Source organism: Rhipicephalus microplus, chromosome 2 (genome assembly GCF_043290135.1).
Source record: "Rhipicephalus microplus isolate Deutch F79 chromosome 2, USDA_Rmic, whole genome shotgun sequence".
NCBI lineage: Eukaryota > Metazoa > Arthropoda > Arachnida > Ixodida > Ixodidae > Rhipicephalus > Rhipicephalus microplus.
In genome coordinates, this window is record NC_134701.1 from 62,846,920 (window position 1) to 62,866,554 (window position 19,635).

The 19,635-nt window shown below is 46.4% G+C and overlaps 1 protein-coding gene across 9 annotated transcripts in view; it reads left to right on the plus strand.

Annotated features, from left to right (window-relative positions):
- LOC119170873 (uncharacterized) overlaps nt 1-19,635 on the plus strand; it is a 127,052-nt gene that overhangs the window by 99,306 nt on the left and 8,111 nt on the right. For all 9 annotated transcript variants that reach the window (XM_075886502.1, XM_075886503.1, XM_075886508.1 and 6 more), the window contains one exon: nt 12,069-12,216. In XM_075886502.1, coding sequence (XP_075742617.1) covers nt 12,069-12,216 — 148 coding nt within the window. The remainder of the gene's footprint in view (nt 1-12,068; nt 12,217-19,635) is intronic.

Genomic DNA, 19,635 nt, shown 5'->3' on the forward strand with positions numbered 1-19,635 from the left:
CACCGAGAATGCAGATGTAGAAGTGTGATCTGTGTGAATATGTTTGCGAACCATATGTTGTGTGATATGTTTGCGAACCAGTGTGCCATTTTCTTAAAGTGCTGAAGCGGCAAGAGAATGTACCAGAGTGGACTGTGCGCATCGAACCATTGGTACGAATTCCAAAGTATTGATTTATAGTGAGCTCAGAGCTGACGGTTCTTCATTGTATTTCGTGGTACTTTTGTATATTGTCGAGTATGTGAAATTATAACAGTCTTCAAATGCAAGGCAATAAAGAACAAAAAAAAAAAACATTGTAACCCCTTTGAATCGTCACTTCATACATATCATTCGTACGGCGTGTCAGCGTCCTTCCTTTCACAATTTTGAACCTCACAGGCACAAGAACAATCAAAGAAATGCGCAAAACACGAGCAGCTGAACCGCGAAGAAATGCACATTACCAAAGATGCGCTTGGGAACGCTGGTTCTGCGGAAGCGTGATGAACTTGCATTTTCCCGGCATATGTACCGAGACCATTTGCCGCTTGATAAGACCTCCCCACCTTATAACGTGGTGCAAGTGGATAGGGTTCATAATTAAGGCCTCCTACATTTATGGTGGATGTTTGCTATGCGCGGTGACTAGACTTATCTAGTAAGGCAAACCATGAAGCCTGGAGAAATAACCCACACCTGTTCTGCTAGCTTTTTTATATTTAGTTGCACCACATTTAGCAAACCCTTGAACTCGTGCAAAACAACATGATTTTTCATTTCATAGATGGAGCTAACACCAAAAAACACCTGTGAGATTAATGATTCACTGAAAATACTTTGTCGAAGCCCTGGTTGGTCAAGTTAGTAAGCACAAGTAGATACAAAACACAATATGCATCCACTAATGTGCAATACTCGTTGGTAATTAGCGCCTGAAAGAAAAAAAAAGCCAGTTATTATGGAACTTGCCAGTGGTAAACTTACTTAATTTCACTGCTGTCTGGTAGGCTTTCAAGTCAAAATAAAAGAATTTCCGTTTCATAGAATCCTAGAAAGGGGCCTGCTGCTTTATTTTATATAGAAGTTCAGAGTGTCAGCTTATACAGTTTTGTCACTTCATCTGTAATGCGTGACCATGTACAGCCATTAACTGCCGCGTTGACACAATAATAATTCATCAATTTTTCGTCAGAGCACAAAGCAACTTCGCATGAAAAGCAAGTGTATTGTAGTCTACAGAGCCGCTAAGTATTATGGTTATGCTTTGAAAAGAAGAAGATATTCCCACAAAGACTTTCATTATTTTGCCCATTTCCATTGGAGCATAAATAAATGACTACGTAGTTTATGTCTAATATTTCTTTATAGAAACCTTGAATAGCACTTCGTCTAAAGGCACAGTAAATTCCGCTTTGTTATGTTGAATAGTTTTGCCGTAATCGCAGTACAACGGATGCTTGTACAGCGAAAATACTTTTTTTTGCTCGCACTTTTTTTTATTGCTATTATGTAACGCTTCTGGCCAGGCATTAACACTAGGTTACATTGAAAAGTGGCGATCATAGCCCAATTCACATTTCTTTGTCAAGTGCAGCTAGAACGGTGCATCCACAAGCAATGGGCAAAATGCGGAGCAGTTGCCACCAGAGTGGGACCACGCCTTTAATCAATACAAGTGCGCAGACCCTAACCCTAAACCGCGGTGTAAGATATATTCACACCAGGTCAGGGCACTCGCGGCACGCGATCGATCAGATAAACAAGTATTCACAAAGAGTATTGCACAAAGCCTTACAAAGCCGCATGCCATCGATCCGCTGACCGCTGCAGATACCTATCGGCGGGACAATGCAAGTCTAAGACAAAAAGCGTTGCCGTGGACACACACGCCTCGCAGGAAATATGAACTTCCTAGTCAAAAAACGGGGCTATGGCATGTTAGCAATGAAAAGCTGGAAGCGCATAGTGCGTTTCCTGTGCGCGAACAGCCTTGACGGGCTGGGAATGTCGGCCCTGCCAGCGACCACGTTGGTTGCCATAGTAATGGCACCTAGAACATTTTTCTGTCTTGAAGTTGCATGTCTTGGCGATATATGTCCGGTGCCATCGCCGGACCAACAAGCACGAGCTGTTGTTATGTTATCTGGTCGAACGTGTCTTGCAAGTGAGCCAAGAAGTGGTGCCCTAAACCTTATCCCATCGCGATAAAAGGAAGAAGAAGTGGGGAGGGGGATATCGTAGTGTTTCATGACTTGTTTCAACTCGTGCAGAACACTGCTTAATCCACCTTCGCCGCAGTACGCCGGTTCCTTGCAGAAAAGTGCTTTATGATATTGAAGGTGGTATTGGCACTAATCACGGGACACAGCACACTTTGCTAAACTACGTATGAGTATATACCGCACGTAATTGTGAGTACTTGTAGGATTGATGACGTCTGAAAATGTTACTGCCAATCATTTGGAGCAGTGTATAACATTTCTGCGGTTGTTCGACAGGACACTAGCAAGCTGGCCCAGGAGACGAAGAACCTTGTTAAGAAATGTCAAAACACGAAAGCCTCAAAAAGAACAGATAAAATAGAACTGGCAGAGCTTTCAAAGTTGATTAATAAGCGTAAGGTGTCCGATGTAAGAAGTTATAACATGGATAGAATTGAACATACTCTAAAGAACGGAGGAAGCGTCAAAGCAGTGAAGAGGAAATTTGGGATGGGCAAAAAGCAGATGTATGCACTACGGGATAAGGAAGGCAAAGTAGATACCAATATGGAGAGGAGAGTTCAAGTAGTGGAGGACCTTTACAGAAATCTATACAGTAGCCGGGACAACCGCGATTATAATGTAAGAAGTAACCCAGATGATATCCCACCAGTAATTGCAGACAAAGTCAGGAAAGCCTTGGAGGGAATGCAAGGAGGCAAAGCTGCTGGTGAAGACTGAAAACAGATTGTGTTAGAACACGATCTGTTCACGCGCAGAATGGCGAGCAGATCGAAACGTGTCTGTGTTTCTCACAAACAAATAATGCACAAAACGTACTCACAGGTACAGATGAACGCGAATAAGCATCTCAATTGTTAATTCGCTGTGTATAAAAAGCGCGCTCTTTTCGCAAACGAAGACTCTGCAACGATTGCAGTGACCTTTGTGAGCCCGTAAACTACAACAAAATCGTTCCGGTGAAAGCCATAAGACCAGCCAAGACGTACGATCCTCCCCGCCACCAGATAAGGGCACACAAATGAGCGTCTACCTCTCCTCTCCACGGGACAAAGCACGCATAGGAGATGAGAACGCGTGCCACCACGCTGCGACGATGTGGCAATGCACGCTCATTGTGCCATCTTGCTGATATTGCTGAAAACCCGATATTCCCCCCATGAGATGCCCGTCACTAGCGGTAAGTGCTAGATAATAATAGCTGCCATTTGAACGTTGAAAGATGTTCTTTTCTGTGGCTCAGTGGTTAACGCCTCGCACTCGTGTTTCAGAGGTTGCACGTTTAATTCTGTGCGCCGGAGTCTTCTTCTGGGTTTTTTTCTTGCGTTTTCATATGTAGAGATACATAAACATATACGGTGAGTGACCGCGATGCCCACGTCGGCGCTGGCAGCAGAATCCAGCTGAGAGTGTCCATATAATTGCTATTGCAATAAAACTGTGTCTCCTGATGGGGAGAGCACTGTATGGCTAGCGTCACGAGCATATGGGCCACGCTGACAGCAGCATGGTTGGTGCAAGAAAGACCACGGTGTTTATTGGGGCTCAGCTTATAAAGGCACCGGCGAACGCACTTGAACAGACTGCGCATCACTGACGCGCATTCGCGCCGGTGCAATCAGCACACGTGCCCGATACATCCTCTCTCATGGCACAAAACGAAAGAAACACTTGGATAACAAGAAACATTCTCCACAGCTTATGGCACTTGATTAAAGTGTTCGTCATAACGCAGTCTCTGTGGGGAGCGGGTGGCACGTGTCGACCTTCTGGGAGATGGCAGCGACGGGATGCCCGGCGAAGAACCATCGTTGCTTGCTAGTAGTGTTGTTCCCTAGCCTGGTTCTGGAGACGTCGCTTCACCTGCTTGAGAAATTGATTCTGAGGCTGCGGTAGGATCCGGTGAATGGGAGTCTATATTTGTGGGACTCTCGTCGTAGTCATCACTGTCACTGCTACACCGTTTCTTTGTCCTGAGGAGATGTCGGCGATTTCGCCGCAGCACGTGACAATGCCGAGTTTTTACCAGGTAAGACCATGGAGTAGTTTCTGCGACCATCTTCTCCCTTTGCGACCAGCCAGCAGCATCCTGAAGCCGGACAGTTGTGCCCTTCTGTAGTACTCCCAAAGGCTTGGCAGCTTTGTCTTGGCGGTGCTTCGTCACATTTGTCCGGGACACCCCGCGAAAGTCGGGAAGCTTAGAACAAAGTCTCTTTCGTTGCAGAAGTTCACCCGGAGAAAGCCCGCCTTCTAGGGGTGCTGATTGATAGGCTAGGAGGCCCAGCCAGAAGTCTTCCTTCGCCTCTACAGTTTTTTTCAGAATTCGCTTTACGATTTGCACACCCTTTTCCGCCAAGCCGTTCGACTGCACGTAACGGGGGCTTGAGGTTACATGCTTAAAGTCATATCTCTTGGCAAAGCTGGTAAATTCGTGGCTAGAAAACTGGGGTCCGTTATTCCTAAAAACTTCTACTGGTACCCCGTACCGGCCGAACATAGCGCTAAGAGCGGTGATCGTGGTTGCCGTGGTTGTGTCTTCGAGCTTTTCGACCTCGGGAAAATTTAAAATGCGTCGTAGGCAAGGACGTACGACGTTCCAGCATAAGAAAATATATCAACTCCGACCCTGTACCAGGCACATTTGGGTACTTCTTGTATTAGTAGCAGTTCCTGTGGCTGCCGGTATGCGTATTTTCTGCACGTTGCGCAGCTGTCAACCAGCACCGTGATGTCGCCGTTCAATCCGGGCCAAAATATAAGTGTTCGAGCCCTCTCTTTACATTTCTGCAGCCCGAGATGACCAGCATGAACTCTCTTCAGCATGCACTGACACATACTCCGTGGTATTACAAATTTAGGACCCTTAAAGATCACTCCATTAACGACAGACAGTTATTTCAAAAATGGTTTGAGTTTACCTGCTACCGGTTGCCCACTTGCCAAACTTGTCGTTACAGACTGGAGGTAGCTATCTTGAGGTGTTTCCAACTGTAGCAGTCGCTGCTTTTCTGGCATCACCATGTAGCCCAAGGACCCCATCGCATGAACCTCGACGTCATTGTCGGAGTCAACTTTGTCGTGTCCAAGATCCGCTGTTGCTTGTGACAGTATGTCGGCGAGAACAAGCTGCTTTCCGGGAATGTACTGCAACACAAACTCATATTTTTGTAATTTCAAAAAGAACCTTTGCATTCACGGTGGCATGTCTGCGATTTCTTTTCGTGCGATCGCTACCAGCGGCTTGTGATTCGTTTCGATCCGCACTGTCCGTCCGTACACAAATTCGTGAAACTTCTCACCGCCAAAACATATCGCCAGGGCTTTCTTTTCGATTTGTGCATAGTTTTTTTCCGCAGCTGTAAGACCCGAGATGCATACACTACAGGCCGCCATTCATCATTGTAGCTTTGCAATAACGCTGTGTTGACACTCTCTTTCGATGCGTCACAGCTTATCTTGGTATCTCGCTGGTGATCAAAAATGGCAAGCAAAGGAGCGGTAGTCAAAACTTGCATCAATAGTTTCCTTTCTCATGCGTGGTTCGCTGTCCATTGTAACTCTGACCGAGACCTGATAAGCTCGTCTAAAAGCGTCGTTCCCTCGGACAACCGCGGCACGAATTTTCCGAAGTAGTTAAGCACCCGCAGCATGCGCTGGACGTCGTTTTTAGACGTTGGTGTCGGCATTTCCGCGAAGCTTTTGATTAGTTTCGGGTCAGGCGATATGCCTGTTCGGCTGATTACATCACCGAGAAACTTTACTTCTTTCACCCATATCCTGCATTTTTTCACGTTGAAAGTCAAGCCTGCTTTCTCCGCAGCTTTCAGCACTGCTATTAACCGCTCATCATGCTCTTGCTTGCTAGAACCCCATACTAAGATGTCAATGTACACCAGTACACCCGGTAGGTCGTCAAACACTTGACTCATGCTTTGCTGAAATACCTCTGGTGCGGAAGAAATGCCGAAAGGCAAACGGAAAATGTGGTCCCTCCCGAACGGGGACGAGAACGTGCAGATCTTGGAAGTTCGTTCGTCAAGTGGTATCTGGTGATAGCCCGAGTTCGCATCAAGACAGCTGAAGTATGTGGCATTGGTTAGACGTGCTCCCAAATCTTCCCGTCTAAGAAGCGGGAAGTGCTGCCGTCTTATGTACTTGTTGACAGCTCTGGGGTCCATGCACACCCTTAGCGAACCGTCTTTCTTCTTTGCGAAAACTAAAGGGCTGACTCAGTCGGTTGGTTCATTCACTTTAACAATGATGCCACCACATACCATTCTTTCAAGTTCCTTTTTTAGGCATTCTTGCAGCGCCACCCGAACCTGACGAGCTGGTTACACGACTGGCACTGCTTCATGTTTCAGGACCATGCTGTACTCCTGTTGCAAACAACCAAGCCCTTCAAATACATGTTTAAGTTTTTTGAGAAGTTCGTCCCTTGCAGTCTTATCAACGAGGCAAACATTACGCTTAACTAGTCCCAGGGCTTCACTTGCTTCGAGTCTGAGTAAAGCCTGCCGACCATTTTTCACAACGAAAAACGTGACGATAGCTGTAGCATTCCCAAGTTTTGCCTCGTGCATACACATTCCAAAACAAGATATGGTACCGCCGTTATATGCCCGCAGGACAGAGTTCGTGGGTTTCAACTCGCCTGCTTCGTGCAGTTTTCAGTAAATTGACATAGGAAGCAAGCTTGCTTGTGATCCGGTGTCAACTTTGAATTTAATTTCGCAGTTGCTAACTTCAGCCTTAACCATCCAATCCCTCTCGTGTCTTGCTGTTGCGATCTCGAGGATATCGAAGTCCTCTTCTTGTCGTTTGCTAGCTTCACTTACTACAGCTGTCAAACAGCAACTTGTGAAATGGTTAGGCTTATGACACAATCGACATTTCCTTCCAAATCTTGGGCATTGTTTTGGTTTGTGCCAGCGGTTGCATCGGCGACAGCGATGTTGTTCTTTGGCCTGTTTTCCTTCCTTTGGGGTTGACGGGTGCCTAGAGACTGCATCCACACTGTCTTTGCTTTTACGCTATACTTCGTTTCGCTGTGCTACTGTTCCCGCTGCCCTGCATATTTCCTCCGCTTTTTGCAACGTCAACTGGTTGTCCCGCAGCATTTTTTCGCGTAGTCTAGGATTGTGTGTGCCAAATACAATTTGGTCCCTTGTCATTGAGTCCTGCAATATGCCAAAGTTACACTGGGCTACTTGCTTTTTCAAGTCTTGAACAAATCATTAATATGGTTCCCCTTCCGCCTGCTTTCTTGAATGGAATACATATCTCTGGTGCACTTCATTGCTAACTTCGGTGCAACAGGCATCAAACCTGCTCACACTGGTGCTGTAGTCGTTCTTGTCCTCATTCGGCTCGAACTTGAAGTTGTTGAAGACGTACAACGGGTTGTCACCGGCAATGCTCAGAAGTAGCGCTGCCTTCGATGCTTCCATTTTCGGCTGCTTCACTGCCGCCATTGCTTGCAAAAATAATTCAAACTTCTGCTTAAACCGCTTTCAGTTTTCCGTGACGTTACCGGACAGCTGCAATTGCTCCGGAGTCTTCAGGAGATCTAGAAGTAGCAGACGCAAGGATGGTTTCCTCCGGGGTCAAGGGGCGGCTTCTGACACTATGTATGGCTAGCGCCACGATCATATGGACGACGCTGACAGCAGCATGGTCGGTGCAAGAAAGACGACGGTGTTTATTGGGGCTCAGCTTATAAAGGCACCGGCGAATGCACTTGAACAGACTGTGCATCACCGACGCGCATTCCCGCCTTTACAACCAGCACAAGTGCCCGATACAGGCACCAGAATTTCAGAAGAATGCTAACATTGTCCTAATCCATAAGAAAGGGGACGCCAAGGATGGAAGAATTACAGGCCGATCAGCTTGCTCTCAGTCGTATACAAGCTATTTACAAAAAAAATTGCTAACAGAATTAAGACATTAAGATTTAATCAAACACAGGAACAAGCAGTGTTTCGAACGGCTAACTCAGCACTCAGCCACATTTATACTACCAATCAGGTGATAGAGAAATGCTCAGAAGACACCCAACTGCTGTACATAGCCTTCATGGATTACGAGAAGGCATTTGATTCAGTTGACATATCAGCAGTCATGCAGATATTGCGGAATCAGGGCATCCACAAAAACATATCTGGACATTCTGGAAAAATATACAGAGGATCCACTGCCACCATAGTGCTCTATAAAGAAGGCCACAGAATACCAATAAAGGGGTGTAAGACAAGGAGATACAATCTTCCCAATGCTATTTACGGGGTTCATACAGGAGGTTTTCGGAGGCCAAGAAATAGAAGAGTGGGGGATAAGGGTTAATGGAGAATACTTTAGTAACCTTCGCTTCACCATGACATTGCATTGATGAGTAACTAAGGGGATGAATTGCTATTCATGATTACTGAATTCGACAAGGAGAGCAGAAAGGTAGGTCTTAAAATTAATCTGCAGAAAACAAAAGTTATGTACAACAACCTTGGAAGAAAACAATGCTTCGAGATAAGTAGCAGTGCACTTGAAGTTGTAATAGAGTGCATCTACTTAGGGCAGGTAGTAACCGCGGAGCCAAACCACGAGATTGAAGTAACTAGAAGAATAATATTGAGGTGGAGCACATTTGGCAAGCATTCTCAAACCATCAATGTAGATTGCCACTATCCCATAAAAGGAAGGTGTATAACAGCTGCATCTTTCCGGCACTTACCTACAGTTTTTCAAACCATCAATGTAGATTGCCTCTATCCCTTAAAAGAAAGGTATATAACAGGTGCATCTTGCCGGTACTTACCTACGGAGCAGACACCTGAAGACTTACAAAGCGAGTTCAGTTTGAATTGAAGACACAGTGAGCGATGGAAAGAAAATTGATAGGTGTAACCTGAAGGGACAAGAAGAGAGCAGAGTGGGTGAGGGAACAATCAAGGGTTAAGGATATCATAGTTGAAATCAAGAAGAATGAATGGACAGGGGCTGGGCATGTAGCGCGTAGGCAGTATAACCGCTGGTCATTATTGGTAGCTGACTGGATTCCCACAGAAGGCAAGTGGGCATGGGAGAGACAGAAAGTTGGGGAGAAGATAAGATTAGGAAGTTTACGGGTATAAAGTGGCAGCAGTAAGCACAGGATCAAGTTGACTGGTGGAAGATGAAAGAGGCTTCTGTCCTGCAGTGGGCGTAGGCAGGTTGATGATGATGATGATGACATTTGTGTCGCCCTAAAAAAAAAACTGTGTGGAATTTTTTTTTTGCCACCCCTACGAATCCCCTCGACTGTGAAGGTCGCCACCTTGGCAGATCCACATTTGAATTCACAAAGCCAGATGCCGCAGATGCTAATGTGGACTTTATTTATTATTTGCTCAGTGATGTGGTTAGAAATACGAAGTTTATTGAAATAGCAGTGCTCTTACTCGCACTGCATGATTTAGGGCATGTTGAATTGTTTTTTAAATGTGAATGCATTTCTTAGTCAAGGTATGTCAGGCTTCTTTCGGTATCCCTACCACCCTCTCCCATTGCAACAGCTGCGAACGTGCGCGTCCCTAGCAAACGGAATTTCCACCATGTCACGCTTTGGTGTTGGCAGCTGTCAGAAACAGCTGCGAGTGTGCGCGTTTTTCCTCGCCTTTAGCAACCGGAGCTTCCACCTCCTTGACTTGAACGTGACTTGCCACCGCCTCAATGCAGTGCACTTGAAACGCAGTTGTAGCATTTGTGCTGCCAGCGTTTGTGTAGCATTTCTGTTGATAACACGCTGACATTATGGCCATCAGGTACAATGACTGGTGCAGTGCTTCACCGCTCCTTCTCTCGCTGTTCACTCTCTATCCTTCTTGCGCCCCCTTTCACGTCCGCTGGCGGTTCACTTTTGATCGTTTGCTGGCTGGGCGCCTCTCAAGAACATCGGAGATGGGTGCACGAGACGCCGCTGTAAAACGGCAATGCCGAGCTGAGAACGCTGTTTGTTTTGTTCACTTCTATGGCATTTTGTAATCGTGCCTGCTAGCTACTAGAGCTGGAAACGCATACCATGTTTCTCGTGAGAGAAAAATGCCATGTGCAGTGAACGCCGCTATTGGCTGCACGGTGTAAGAAAAAAAACATTATTTTTTAATGCAGGGTTCTCAATTGCGAAACATCGTTAAGGACTCTACGCAATGCATTCGCATTTCCTCACGATTGTTTTCGGGGCGGTGGTGGCATTTTTTCGTACATATTTTTCTTTCTGAATGTAAGTCTTCTTTTTCATACTGCTCCAAATTTGGTCTTTCACGATAAAAAAAAAAAAATCAAAGTTTTGTTCCCCGTAACCTGCTCCAAATTTGGATTTTGGATTTTCGTGATCCAAAAGTAACATTTTGCTGCTCCGAAAACTGCTCCGAATTCTATTTTGGCTGTTGCACGCTGGTTATGCCTTTGTTCACTCTCATTTGCAATACTGTCCCCTAATTTGGGGTACCACTACTCAGACAAATTTTGAAAGATTATTAATTTTACAAAAAAAGAGCAGTGCATTGCATTGAAAATCATAAGCGAAATAACCACATAGCACCATTATTTTCCACGTCTAGTATACTAGGAATAGATCAGTTATTCAAACTAAAGCTAGTGCACATAGGTAAGTTTTGCATGACCCCCAAATTTTATCGCCACTATTGTCATCTGACCATTCTCAATATAACTTTAAGCACAATAGACTCAGATCTGCCATGTTTCAAACTAAATATGGTACTAAAATTTTCGCCTGCTTAATGCCACATTTACTAAATAACAATAGAAAGATTGCCAATATGATTCAGGACAATAATTCGACATACTGCCTCCAAAAAAAAGTTAGACTACTTTTTGTTTAGCTGCTAATCCTTCCTTCAAATTTGCTGTCTCCTTTTTTTCCCTCTTATTTGTTTTATACTGTTTTGTAGCATTGATCATCAGGGTTAGTGAAAATATTCACATGGCACGTGCTATTATTAGTGTGTACTGAATGCATCTATTTTACTTATTGTGTTTTGATTGCCTGCATGCTGTATTTTGACCTTATATTCTTGTTACCTGTATTTGCCCATGTTCTGCAGTTTTCCACCCCTGAGCAATGTATGGGTAAGGGGGGGGGCCTCTCTCAGGCAGTCCTGTCTGCTTTAGCCCCTTTAAACTAGACAATGACTAAATGACTGTCTGAACAAAGTTCAAATTCAAGAGGAACGTATGTAAGAGCTCCATTTTGCCGGTACCTGCCTATGAAGCAGTAACCTGGAGGCTCACAAAGATGGTTCAGCTTAAATTGAAGGCGATGCTGCGAGTGATAGAATGGAAAATGATTGGTGTTACCTTAAGAGACAAGAAGACAGCAGAGTGGGTCAGGGAACAAACCAGGGTTAAGTATTGATATCATATTTGAAATCAAGAAGAAATAGACATGGGCCGGGCACGTAGCACGTAGGCAGCATAACCGCTAATCATTAAGGGTAACTGACTGGATTCCCAGAGAAGGCAAGCGGGTGATGGGGAGACAGAAAGTGAGGTGGGCAGATGAGGTTAAGAAGTTCACAAGCATGAAGTGGCAGCAGCAAGCACAGAACCGAGTTGACTGGTGAAAGATGGAAGAGGCTTCTGTCCTACAGTGGCTGTAGGCAGGCTGATGATGATGATGATGGCATATCGCTACAATATCTTTGTCAACATCTCCCCAGTAATGATCAGCAACAATGTCGGCACCAGCACCTTTGATATTGCTGTCCGTATATATAATTAGTGTTTTTTTGAAGTGCCAAACTGACCTAAAGACTGCCTGTTTCTTATTTACTTCCCTGAAATTCAGTGCATGCTGTGCTTTCGCAGTTCTACGGGCGGCTCGACCTACCCGAGGCCAAGCGTAGGGAGCTGATGCACAAGTGTTCCCGCCACCGAGCACACCACGCTCCTCCAGCGACACCCGAACACTTCTGGGAGCTCGACTTTCCGGACACGCAGGTGTGTCGCGAAAGGGGTGCGTATCTTGAAGTTTTTTTTTTTGTTTGTATAGGACCACTTGCCACCCTAACCACCTGGAAAAACCAAGTTGCACTTCTGAGCCTTCTAAGGCTGCTTTCCTTGAGAAAAAAGCATGCGACTTTCCGGGCATAATGCAATGCATTGCGCAAGCGGCTTTTTACTCCATGATCTTGATATACAGCCTCCTTATTTCAAGAACAATAAGCCTTACCTTGATATAAGGAGCCTAAATGACTGGCGTGTTATGTAGGCTCCATATAGACGATTTTCTGCAGCTGGTTTGTTCACTAAAATTGGATGGTGCCACAATACAGTGGCCGTTTTCCTACCATAGCCGTCCTTCTGCTGTGGCCTTTTCAGCACTGCTCAACACCCGCATCGCGTCATCTGCTCGGCGTCCTCACAGCGTCTGCGTGAAGCAGACGCTATGAGGATGCCGAGTATTTTGCAGTATTTTTCAAAATTCATTCTCAAGTTCTCAAATACTGCGCTTAGCAAGTATGGCTAAATGAACACAGCTAAATGCTTAGTAAAAACAGTATATATTTAATGCTTTGACCCCAGCATAAGATGACACAAAGTGGTAGCTGATTTCACCATTTATTCATTTATTGCTGTGACGACAGCGGGCGAGTACCAAGCACGAGTTTGGATCGAAACGGGTGGTCGTGTTTGCATGGGTGCTGCCATGTTGACTTCTAACCTCAGCTACAGCCATGGTCGCTTTGTTGGCCAAATGCGTTGGCTGGGAGAAAAGCAGTTATGGTCATGTGATTGAACATTGTAGCGCCCGTACGCTGCTGCCAAAAATCGTCTATACTTTGATAGAAAAGGTGGCGCCATCTATGAGTGGGGTAATGCAAGGGATGCAGTAGCGTCGCCAATTCGATAAAATTCTCCGTTTTGCGCCGAGGTGCGCCGTAACTATGAAAATTGCTGAAATCGCGCCACGGTATGCCAAAATGCCCGATCATGCCTCAACATTTTCTTAGTTGCTCTAACTTAAGCAAGAAAAGAAAGCCACATTGGCCACCCGCAGTTTGCGTCATCAATGAAAATCCAATTGGACAGACCTTAACCCTAAACCACGGTGTAAGGTGTATATTCATCTGGTCAGGAAACTTGCGAGACGATATCGACATAATAAAGTAATAACATTCCGCGCCCATCGGTCCTCTGGTTGCAGCAGATACTGATCGATGAGACGACGCAACTTAAAAGCCAAAAGTACGTTGCGGTAGCCAACAACGCTTCGCGGGAAAGAGCAAAGTTGGCTATGGCATTTTAGGAACTTGAGCAGAAGACGTGTACCACCTCTCCTGCATGTGAACAAACTCAACATGCTGCGAACATCGGGGTTACCGACCAGGACATTGGTTGCCATAGAAGCGACACATGAAATATTTTTTTGTCGTAAAGTTCCCGGCGATCGATTGCCAATGCCGTCGCCGAGCCAACGGGCATGCGCCATTATTACTTTATCTGGTTGGACGCGCCTTAGAAGTGAGTTGAGAAGGGGTGCCCTAAACTAGCACGCTGCACGGGTCGGCCCAGGTAAGCCATTGTTGGATCAGGCCCGGGCCGGGCTCAGGCCCATGAGCTTATGGCTCGGGTCGGGCCTGGGCCTGAGTCAGGCCTGTTTTAGGCCTGGTTATCTTATACAGAGTGTTTCAAAAAATGTGTCCAATATTATTTAAAAGTTACAAAAAATTTGAGAGGCATCTGCGTGCTACCTGCGTCGTTCCCTTTACATTGGTAAAATGCTTTTTCCAATGTGAGTAAACATTTATTACGACAGTAATAAAAAAATTAAAAGAACGTTTCACACAATTTATAACAATTAACTTCTCATTGTGGGCGTTTTCGAAGTTAGTAGATGCGCTGTTCACTGAATCAGTTTTGGTTTAGCCAGCTGAATCAGCCAGATTTCATCACTCCACGGTGATTACCAGCAACCGCCTTTCAGAAATTTCGAAATGGCTATAGACTATTCGTGGGAAAAACTTTAAATCACTCATTTGACCCGACTGGCTATTTCTACTCGTTAAAAAGTTAACTGTTTCTATACTTACTGCTGTCATTAATGTTTCTACAAATCGGAAGATGCTTTCTTCTAAAGTAAAGGGAACGCAGGAGGTAGGAAGTAAGTGCCTTCTTTCTTTAATTTTTAAATAATATTAGGGACATATCTTGAAACACCCCGTATATCGATAGAATGGCTTGTCCACGCTGTTTGGTTTTGTTGTTTTGTGAGGTTTAACATCCCGAAGCGACCCAGGTTCCATAAAATGCCATAGTTAAGGGCTTCGACTAATTTAGACCACCTAAAGTGTATTAGCATACACTGAAAACGGAACGTACTATACTAGTATTTTGCTCGGTTGGTATGCCACACATATTTAAAGAAACTACTCATAATATACGTTTTCACCACTATTTTCAGTAAAACACGCCCTTGCATATTGTAAGGAAATTTTTGCCAGGTGGAACTGCTGCGACAACAACGGTACTCTGCAAACATCATATTCGCAACTTTCAGCTACGGCGGCTCTGCTACACGGCAACCGCTGAAAACTTTCCAGGCGACAACGTAGTCGTGTCCCACAACTTCTTGTGCGTGCGGTAAGATAGATTTAGTTGCTGCAAGGTTGTGGAACCTTTCAGCTTCAATAATGGGTGAATAACACAAGAACTGCATGTGCTGCAGGTTGCAATGCTCAAACTGCACCGTGAAGTAAGCATGCTTAGTTTTTTTTTTTTTTTTCGGCTGGCGACGGGAAAGGCTTTCAGACTTGACATCATGAATCTCGTCAACATTGTGGTTAACAGTGTGCACTTGACTTCTGAGACAGAACAGAATTGCTTGGATTTTATTTACCAAAACCACGATATGACGAGACACGCTGTAGCGAGGACCTCGGGATTTATTTTCATCACTTGGGTTTCCTCAAACTGCTCTTAAATCTATGTGCACGGCTGTTCCTTCGCATTTATTAGCCTTATAGAAATTCCACCACTGTGGCCAGCAATCGAGCCCATCGAACTCAGCAGCACGGCACTTGAGGTGCATCCAGATGATTGGCCAAAACGCACTTTTGGCCCGTGGCCTCATCGTCATGTGACCCTCCATTACCAATTGTGGGAGTCCGTAGCTGGGCCGTGGGCCAAGAGGTCCAACAATGCTGAAAACATTTTCACGAACGGCCCGCTCCCATCCTTGGCGGTGGGCTACACGCTTGAACGGGTGGGGTGTCAACAAGACAGGTTTCTTTCTTTCTTTTTTTCGGCAGCCAAGTAAGCCGGAGGCACTTTAAACTAATGGGCTCTTTTGGAAGACGCGCGTGGGGCAACCTGTGCGGTTGGAACTGCTCTCGGCTCGGCTTTAACCCTCCCGTTTCTGTTTGCACGTCTGTATGAGGCAAGCAGACGGGCCACGGGCATTCTTACTGTCACGTGACTAGACCGTTCGCGGGTCGGTCCGTCGGGTCCGTCGTCTGGATACACCACTAGCTTACTGTGCTACCACGGTGGGTACTCCTGAGTCAGACACACCCACCACGGTGCTCTAGTGGCTAAGGCTGCAGACCTCCAGGTTGCAGGATCGAATCCCAGCAGCATTTTCGATGGAGGGGAAAATGCTTGAGGATTGTGGGGTGAGATTTATGTGCCCGTTAAAGAACCCCAGCTACGTATTATTGTTATTATTATTACTCCTGAGATACAGAAATGTTCTCTTGGTTTTTGTTTGGTGTACAATAACAGGGTTAATATAACTATGTTTTCACGAGCTAAAAACACACAACTAATGTCGTCGCAACTGACACCTATGAGCAGCAGCAGGGCACACGCTGCTGCCGTTCGTGATTGAGTGCAAGCTTGTCTAGGGCGCTAAAATTTTTAGTCTCCGTGGGATGGGGAAGGCTGCGCGTGCCGTGATAGGTGAGGCAGTACACTTTGAGGAGAGGCGAGTGCTTGCTTTGAGACACGAGAGTGGAAGAACCTTTGAGAAATGCGCCAAGATGGTGAGGCCCAGTGGAGTGTAAATTAAATAGCGTGCTCAGGAGTTTGCACTTTCAAGATGACTAACATTTCTCATTCTCTCGGTCTAGAAGCCATCTGACGTGGTTGTCAGTGCGAGTTTATTTATTTATTTATTTATTTTAGTACTCTTAATGCCATTTGCAGTGTTATAGAGAGGACTAGTGTTAGAAGTCAGAAATGACAGTCTTAAATGGTGCATGATCAGGGTCGCTGGGGCTAGAGGCAGGAAGGTGTTTCCATTCAAATGATGGCTTGGGCACGTAGGAGTGGAAATACATGTTGGTATTTAAGAATGCCACGTGAACTTGGAAGTTGCGGTCGATGCGAGATGAAACGTTAGAAACGTCAGTTGAAGCGAGAACAACCATGTTGTCGCTGAATCAACTGTGATGTTCGTGTAACGAAGGTTGAAGCAAAGTGCCGACGAATGGAAGACTTGAAAAATATAGCAGTACGATACAGCCTGATGAAACATAAACATAAGTTTCACTGTTTCTACAGTGTTTGTGAAGTGGCACGAGCTGCATTTTTTTTCGTTTGTAAATTATTTTTACGATAAATTTCCTGAAGACGGTTGCCAAGGCGAAGCTAGATCGTTTTTTTGAGAACCTGGGCGTACAAAGAGAGCGCATGTAACACAGGCTTGTGAGATTGAATCTGATGTAATGGCAGCATCCTTGCAGCCTGTGCAACACCAGGTGGGCCATCGCTGCAGCAGGGGTTCCTTCTTCCTCGCATTACTCCGCAGAGGGGTGTACGGGGTGTGGCGTCAAAGCCAGTAATAACTTATCCATCTCACTACTACTGTTCAGCACACTATTAAAGCTATGGGCTGTAAGCAAGCCACATGCCTGCGCAGCAAAACATAGCTCCAGGAGGTAAAGTTAGCTTGAAATTTGCAGGGTTGAGACATTTTAACTTGTTTGGCACAGGTTACTTTGCATCAGTACGTGACATATTTTTACTACTCATTGCATTTGTCGTACTTCTTTGTTATAATGGCAACCGCTGGTTTCTGTGATTACAAATCAACATGGCAGCACCCATGCATGCAGGCGCGACTGCCCACTTGGATCTGCACTTGTGCTTGTTACCGTATAAAGCGGACTATAGGTTGAGGGGGAATATAGGTCGACCCCCCAAGTTCAGGTTACTGAAAAAGAATAAAAAAGGAAAACAACCCAGAACTGCCGAAACGCATTTATTCGCGGATTGGGCGCACCACACCCCGATCGTTGGAGCTCCCCTCAACTACCATCGCAACTGGATCCTATTGGTCCGGCGAAGCACCACTGTCCTCCGAAGATGAGAGTTTGTCGCTGGCCGCCTCCCACAGTGCGTCGCCTTCAGTGCCATCCAGCGAGTTGCTGAAGCAACATTTCTTGAAAGCCTTTTCCACCATGGAATCTGGCAAGGAACGCCAGGCGGAAAGCACCCAGCCACAAACAGTCACAAGGGGAGGCCTCTGTAGGCGACCCGTCGGTGTCTGGGATGTCGCCGGATATTCACTCTTGGTACTCCAGCCGCACTCGGTCCTTGAACGGCTTTTTCAGCGCAACGTCGAGCAGCTGGAGGGTGGACGCCATACCACCTAGTGTCACGGCGAGGTCCATTTTCCCGTCGCCGAATACGCATTTCGCAGCGTCGGTTGAGTGACCACGAAACGCATCCAACACCAGCATGCTGCGAAGACGCAGCAGTGCACTTGCCCGACGGTTCCATACTAATCTTCGAGCATCATGGCCCCGTCCATGTATTCCTTTTGTTGACACGAAAGACAACACCGGGCGGGAACACTTCCTTCAACATTGTCTTGCGTTTGAAAATGATGAAGGGCGGAAGCTTTCTACCATCTGCCGTGCATGCCAGCATGACGATGAAGCGCGAGTGCTTTTCGCCGATGATGAAGGGTGGAAGCTTTCTATCATCTGCCGTGCATGCCAGCATGACGGTGAAGCGCGAGTGCTCGTTGCCAGTGGAAGTGTTCCCGCCCGGTGTTGTCTTTCGCGTCAACAAAAGGGATACATGGACGGGGCCATGATGCTTGAAGATTAGTATGGAACCGTCGGGCAAGTGCACTGCTGCGTCTTCGCAGCATGCTGGTGTTGGATGCGTTTCGTGGTCACTCAACCGACGCTGCGAAATGCGCATTCGGCGACGGGAAAATGGACCTCGCCGTGACACTAGGTGGTATGGCGTCCACCCTCCAGCTGCTCGACGTTGCGCTGAAAAAGCCGTTCAAGGACCGAGTGCGGCTGGAGTACCAAGAGTGAATATCCGGCGACATCCCAGACACCGACGGGTCGCCTACAGAGGCCTCCCCTTGTGACTGTTTGTGGCTGGGTGCTTTCCGCCTGGCGTTCCTTGCCAGATTCCATGGTGGAAAAGGCTTTCAAGAAATGTTGCTTCAGCAACTCGCTGGATGGCACTGAAGGCGACGCACTGTGGGAGGCGGCCAGCGACAAACTCTCATCTTCGGAGGACAGTGGTGCTTCGCCGGACCAATAGGATCCAGTTGCGATGGTGGTTGAGGGGAGCTCCAACAATCGGGGTGTGGTGCGCCCAATCCGCGAATAAATGCGTTTCGGCAGTTCTGGGTTGTTTTCCTTTTTTATTCTTTTTCAGTAACCTGAACTTGGGGGGTCGACCTATATTCCCCCTCAACCTATAGTCCGCTTTATACGGTAACAAGCGCAAGTGCAGATCCAAGTGGGCAGTCGCGCCTGCATGCATGGGTGCTGCCATGTTGATTTGTAATCACAGAAACCAGCGGTTGCCATTATAACAAAGAAGTACGACAAATGCAATGAGTAGTAAAAATATGTCACGTACTGATGCAAAGTAACCTGTGCCAAACAAGTTAAAATGTCTCAATGACGCCATACCACCTAGTGTCACGGCGAGGTCCATTTTCCCGTCGCCGAATGCGCATTTCGCAGCGTCGGTTGAGTGACCACGAAACGCATCCAACACCAGCATGCTGCGAAGACGCAGCAGTGCACTTGCCCGACGGTTCCATACTAATCTTCGAGCATCATGGCCCCGTCCATGTATCCCTTTTGTTGACGCGAAAGACAACACCGGGCGGGAACACTTCCTTCAACATTGTCTTGCGTTTGAAAATGACGAAGGGCGGAAGCTTTCTACCATCTGCCGTGCATGCCAGCATGACGATGAAGTGCGAGTGCTTTTCGCCGATGATGAAGGGTGGAAGCTTTCTATCATCTGCCGTGCATGCCAGCATGACGGTGAAGCGCGAGTGCTCGTTGCCAGTGGACAACAGCTTCACATTCTTGATGCCATGCTGCGTGATCGTGGATGAAGAAGACATGTCAAACCACACGGGGGTCTCATCGGTGTTGCCAATCTACTC